The 6,832-nt window shown below is 32.4% G+C and overlaps 1 protein-coding gene across 1 annotated transcript; it reads right to left on the bottom strand.

The window, feature by feature from the left end:
* Positions 1-508: 508 nt before the first annotated feature.
* LOC110993639 (achaete-scute complex protein T3) lies at positions 509-1,743 on the bottom strand. The gene is made up of 2 exons (XM_022259975.2): positions 884-1,743; positions 509-719 (listed from the first exon to the last, which is right to left on the bottom strand). The coding sequence occupies exon 1, from the start codon at positions 1,606-1,608 to the stop codon at positions 895-897; it is 714 nt and encodes a 237-aa protein (XP_022115667.2). The 5' UTR covers positions 1,609-1,743; the 3' UTR covers positions 509-719; positions 884-894.
* Between the last annotated feature and the right edge of the window lie 5,089 nt (positions 1,744-6,832).

The following is a 6,832-nucleotide window of genomic DNA, read 5'->3' as shown; positions in this document are numbered from 1 at the left end:
TCAGGTTTGCAGTTCATTATCACTGTATCAGTACGAGTACTCGTGCATATTGTGCTTTATTATTTCATAGTCGTACTTATAAATAGAGAGTTTATTGAGCCAAGACTAAGAAGTACCCTGAATGAATGAGGCTTCTTAAATATTTGATTTCTGGATTTTATTTCAAAATAGGCAAACTTTGTAATTATTTAACTAAATCTAGGTAATAATGAAATCAATAAATTACATATTGTTTGGAAAACTAATTACATTAAAGGAAAAATATCACCGTTTATTAATATATGTTGCTAAAATTGAAAAAAATGATGGGTAATATTTAAAAAAAAAATTTCTTATAATTGAATAATATTACAAATTAAATTACTTTAAAGTATATATATATGTATATTTGTAACTAAAAACTCAAAAAGACTGATTCCAATAATTGTTTAAAGTTACAGTTTGAACCGTGCGAACGTTCTGCGAACTGGACAGGTTGATACAATATGGATAATTCAAACACCAGAAATATAATAAATAATTTAATTCTTACAGCTAATATTTACAATGCGCTTAGCCTCGATCTCGTCAGTTCGGTAACAAACAATTGTTCACAAACACCTGTTACACATCTTACACTATAAAGGCACTGTTATTTGACTAGATATATTAAGAGTCTTTTCGTCTGCACTATTGACATTAGTGAGTCGGAGGGATACGTCCTGTTTGAACTTGATTACCTGTGAACAAACACAATTTTTTATTAGTACAAAGCATTTTAATTAATAATAATTTATATTGGAAAATTGCAATTTTTTTAAACAATTAAAGTTATTGTTACACAAATATTTTTATTAATTAGGTTATGATTAATAATCGAAGTTTATTATATCAGAATATTTACCTATGATATTGCTATTTCTGCTGCCACCAGGAAATTACATCGAGAAGCTCATCTTCATCCATAGGACCCAGGGGTTGCTGCGTTGACACCTCATATCGATTCGTATCCACCGGAGAATACGCTGATGAAACTCCCGAAGAACACTCCGAGGGTGCAGGTGAATCAGGTTTCTCAGAACAGGGTGAACCACTACCATAAAAAAAACTGTCATCCATGTCCATAGATGTCATTACTTGGGCATTTGGTATATTCTCTCTATTCTCCTGATCCCGAGTTATTCCTAGAGCCGCATCACTTTCATCTAACAACTGCTGAAGATATCTGATATATTCAACCACCATTCTTAAAGTGTCCACTTTGCTTAGCTTCTTCCCTGATCCGCGCCGGGCACCACCTGATAATGCGGCCACAACGGAAGCCGGCAGGTGACGGCGAAGGGCATTAAAACCATCGTTTACTTGCTTCACACGATTTCGTTCCCTTGCATTTCGTCTCGCGATGGATGCAGCCTGAGGACCAGTGTAAGGGTTTGTTCTAAAATGTACTTTCTTCCTGTACTGCAAGTTTGGAGGCGTGTCATGTGTGACGTAGTTTTTTTCTGGAGCCGGAGCGATAGGTACGACCCTCTTCTCCATAGCGGTCTTTGTGACTGTCGCTGATGGGTAACCAGACGAGACTACGACGTAGTTTGTTTGACCTTGGACGAGTTGTATTTCTTGCAACATATTACGTGTTTACGCGGGTCACTGCGGATAGACAACCGATCCGCGCGACGTTCAAAAAAGCACTGGCGATCGCGATTAAGGGGAGGCTTTGTGGGAGCTTTCGTAGCGAGCGGCGGCAACGGAGCTTCGCGCACAAGTGAGACGGCGGCGCACGCGCACACGTTATATCACCTGCGCCGGCTGCAAAAAATAAATATTAAAATTCTCTTCCCCTATTATTTTCCATCATCCCTTCCCTTTGTACGGGTTCGTACCTGGCGAGGTGTATAGGGGACTGGCCGGCGCGGGCAGGGAAAGGCTAACGCGTGCCCACTTTTTTATTGATGACCATTAAACAGTACTATAAAATATTATTTATGATTGCAATGCATATTTAAAAACTTCCATCGCGTACAGTTTAAACTAACATAACTAATGAAATTTAATGCTAACACAATATGAGTATAATCATATGAAGAAATTGCAAGCGCATTCATATATTTGACAGACATAAAGTTACACTGGGTCGTTTTTTTTTTTTCAAAAAACCCGAACATATCTCAAAACAATCTAACCAATTTCGGTAGTATTTAAATAAATCAATCGTTTAAGAACTTTATCGACGCTTATATATCTTAATACGGGATAAAATTAAATATTTCCCGATAATAAATGTCAAAGACTTAAGAGATTTGTAATCTCTTGCCGACAAAATAGTCTAAGAACCTTTTATCAAAGCAAGTTATCGAAAATAATTTTTCCAAGTAAATTTACTACATAATATTAATTAGATTTGAGATGGTTTCTTATATTGATTATTCCGAGATATTATCGCTTGTATAATTCATTGATTTAAAGTCAATTAGTACACCTCAGTATTTTACCTTTCACACGCTGATGGTGTATTTAGAAAATTGATTAGCTTTTCATTTAAATAACCTACTAATTTAATTTGTATACTTAGGAATAAATATTCATAAAGTTGTTAACATAATATAGAAGTGAAAAAAATTAATGTAACGAACGTGTTATAAACAAATCTCTTAGTAATATTAATATTCTTCTGTGTATTCCTTAAGATCGGTCCATTTCTTATATCATATTTTTTTATCACGAAATGTGAGACGAATTACATTTTATTAATGAGGAAGTGAATTCCTACACATATACAGATGCGTCATTATAACTTCTTTTTATAGTTAGGCGAAACTGACAGGAGGCTCATCTTATTTTACATGATACCGCATAGCCAGAAGGTTCGCAAGTGCGTTGCTAGCCTATAAACAGCTGGTTCGCCCATTTCTTGAAAGATCCTAAGTTGGTTCTACATTGTGGTGGTACACGAATGAAACTTTCTTGAAAACGCTCAGTTGTGGAGAAAACTAAACTAATTATAAATATAACTAATATTAAATAGCATAGACAAATTAGGAATAGAAAAATATATATTTTTGTATTTTTTTATAAAAAAAAATTGAATTATTGAAAAATTTTTTTAAAAGATAAAAACTTCTCTTGACATGCATCATGCGTATGTATGTAGGACATTAGAAGATATGATTGAAGTCCTTTCAATATTATTAATGTAATGTTACTACTAATACTATACTAGTAGTCTTATGGCTTATAGTTTAATGAGTGAGTTTCAATTGCAAAAATTCCTTTAATATTCAAGGGTTAATTTTTCCAATCAAAATATAATCTGTCAAATTTATGGCCTATGTAAATTATTAAACAACTACTCCGATTTCTAATGTTTGCAAAGCTGTCACAAGCAATTGTTGATTCCCAACCAAAACGAACGCAGTATGTCACTTAGTACTAATTAAATTAGTCGGCTCTTTGGTCTTTATGTTCAGTAATTTGAAACGAATGGCCAATTATATGTCAAAACATAACACACTCACTTACCTACTTAAGAAATAATCTATGTCAATCGGGTTGAATTTCACACGTAATGAAATTTCAAATAATTAGTGTGTAAGTGTTCGTAGGTTCAAAACCTGGCTGTGCATTAATGGGCTTTTCTGTTTTCATGCGCAATTAAAACTCGCTCGTACAGTAAAAATCTATGGCCAAGACAAAGCGTTGTAGTGCCACATCTATTATTCAAGCGTCCAGAATTGCGCAATTGACTGTTTATAATAATAATAATCATATTTTTGTACCTACACCATTTTCGTGGAATGTTTAATATTATTTAGAATTGATGAAGTATTACTTAAATTACAGTACTCGTGTACACAGGTTAATACTTTAATACAAGAGTTTTATATTTAAAGGCTATTTATAAAAATATAATAAGTATGTAACTGAAATAAGTAGTGTCATTTACTGCCACTTGACAGAAAATTAGTCGATATACTTCCTATGTGAAATTACTTTAAAGTATTTCTCCGAGTATCAAAACTAGTGTGTAGATAACTAAAAACGTAGTTAGCAAGAAATTATTGTATAGAAAAATAGTTAGTTTGGTAGATTTTATCTATCGGAAAACGATTAATACACGTTTTTTACCCTTGATGTAATCACACCCAATATTTACCGGACATGACGTGTGGGAAGGCTATAATAGGTTTTGTACCTATTTTAGGGTTACGTTATCCACCAGCCACGCAATTGGTTTATTTGATGCGTATATCGAGGTCCTGGATGCATATACCGGGGAGTAAATGTTCAATGAAAGCGCATATGTATATTTTCCTTTCATTGCTGGTATTTTCATGTGATCATTGTGAATAAACAGTACTTTTAGTAACCAATAAATGTGATGGGTTAAATAAAAATTATCGTTATTATTTTATTTATAATATTTAATTTTTAAAAAGATATACTTATGTACAAAATATGCATAACTATTTATTAGTTAGGTTTTTACAAAGTTTCAAGGATATAAACGCTAATACGAATTTTTTATTCGTCTTAACTTTGAAGTTGTTTTTAAATGCCATTCAATACACAAACAGCATTATTTCGGCTTGTTTATTTTAAGGCTTTAATTCGGGGATTGTGCCTACGATTAGTCAATATGTAATTGCGCAAATAAAAAGTGCTTGGATCCGCAGCTTTGGTACGAACGCTCTCGATACGCGGTCTGAACGAGGATTGCACGTTGAGCCAGTGAGGGAATACAACGCGTTCTAAAGGGATGTTATAATGATGTTGTGACATTCTCTAATTTCTCAACAATTACGCGCCGGTTGTAATAAATAAAACAATTATGTTTAACAAATTACGAGATGTACGTGGGATTGGGGTGATGATTATGGGAATAGTGTCATCTGTCTAAGTTACGCTTCAACAGTGTGGGACTAAAATAAACAATTATTTCTAATAATTTGTGTAAATATACATTTAAGGTTTGATTATCAAATTATGAAACTTTAAATGACTTGAAATAGCACAAGACAGGGAGAGATAAAATGTTAAAAAAATCTAAGTATATTTATTTAGAAGATTAAATAATACCAATGGTATTATAGCCGACTTAGTAAGGTAGTTATGGGCTAAAATTTATATTAATTTGTTTCAAAAATTAGTATTAATTTCCAAATCACATTATGAAAAAACATGATAATTTAGTGTAAAAATGTATAGGTGACATAGTTAATTTAAATTTACTAATTAATAAATGTAAACATGTATTTTAATTAAAAATACGTATTAATTAAACATATAAAAATTAACAATTATTACTTAAAATTTTACATTTCCATTTCCAATGAAAGTAATTCACACAGTAGTAACTTTGAGAATTTACAATGACTCAGTATATAAACATAATTCAAGACTCATTTGATATCAGTAGCCTGGTAAATTCTATTTTGACCTCACATTTGAAAATTATGCGCATCTATAAATCATGTATAAAGGTTGCCGCATACAAAAGAACTACCTGATCCATTGATTAACGATTTGTTGAGTGACTCCTATTCAACGTCAAAGGGTGAAAAGTAATATGGAATGTACATTTCCCCATATAACAAAGCTTGGCCATATCAAACGCCAAATACTAAGCATGATTTGCGTTTAAACGCGGTTTTAATTGATTGATCAAAGAACTGTTGTAAATAAATGTTTTTATTTAAAAAGAGAAGTTTATACCACAATTTTTATTTGTATTTGTTTGTGTAAATCTAAATCTAATGCAAATTGTTAAAATGTCAAATATATAATCTCTAGATGTTACGGTTCAGATCATTAACATTGTCGTCACATATTTATTCCCAAGGTTTCAATATCACCAGATTCTAAAAACTAACCTAGGAGTTCAGTTAACTTTCATTCGAATTCTTCGCGAATATTTCAGAATCACCACCGCTTACCAGAGCTTGACATAATCTGTAACCTGTAGTAAGATGATCAATTTAAAGAAAGCATTATTAAGTGCATATCGCATTTTGCCAGTATTATTACTAGCAAGTAAAATGTAAAATTGGAAGTATTTATATTGCATTTTTTAAAACTTTTGTATGATTTTTATTTACCATATTTGTATTTTAGAAAAGATAGCTTGTTACGTATACTGTACATATATGATATGGTGAACTTAAAAAAATGTAAGTAAAGGTTATATTATATATTATAATGGTATGATGAGGGACTCTCACGCAACGTCAACCCAAAAATATATCTATATAATGTGTGTCTCTATATATGTCAACCCAAAAATATATCTATATAATGTATATCTGTATATCTGTCAACCCAAAAATATATCTATATAATGTATATCTGTATTTAGCTGAATACATCCTGATGTGACATTTTCACACGCTATAGGACATAATGCAAATGTCGTTGTGTTTTATTGAACGAGGGATATCGGCCAATTGTATCGGACTGTCCTGGATTGAAGGGAGGACAGTGGGATGTGTGGACAATGTGACTACAACAGCGGCTTGTTGACACTTTCACATTGATCTTGCTCAAGATAAGAGACACGATTTTGTATCGATTCACACATAGAATCAACAAACTGTTCTTTGAAATGGTCACTGACATTAAATAAATAGAAAAAAAAAATTCTAAGCGTTAAAAATCAGATTCGCCGACACGCCGGCAATACAGTTTTACGATACCTCGTTAACGATAGGCCTAAATAGATAATTAGCTTTGTTAGAATCATATATCCTTCAACATTAAAGTGCATCCAATGGCACCGATTTCGAACAGGTGAAAAACTGGCAGCATAAATAAAACGTCGAACGCTGATTGCCAATAAACAAACTCGATATTTTGTGTC

The sequence above is a fragment of the Pieris rapae genome, chromosome 17 (genome assembly GCF_905147795.1).
Source record: "Pieris rapae chromosome 17, ilPieRapa1.1, whole genome shotgun sequence".
In the NCBI taxonomy this organism is placed as follows: domain Eukaryota; kingdom Metazoa; phylum Arthropoda; class Insecta; order Lepidoptera; family Pieridae; genus Pieris; species Pieris rapae.
Note: the sequence above shows the minus strand (reverse complement) of the source record. Positions and strands in the feature narration are given on the sequence as shown.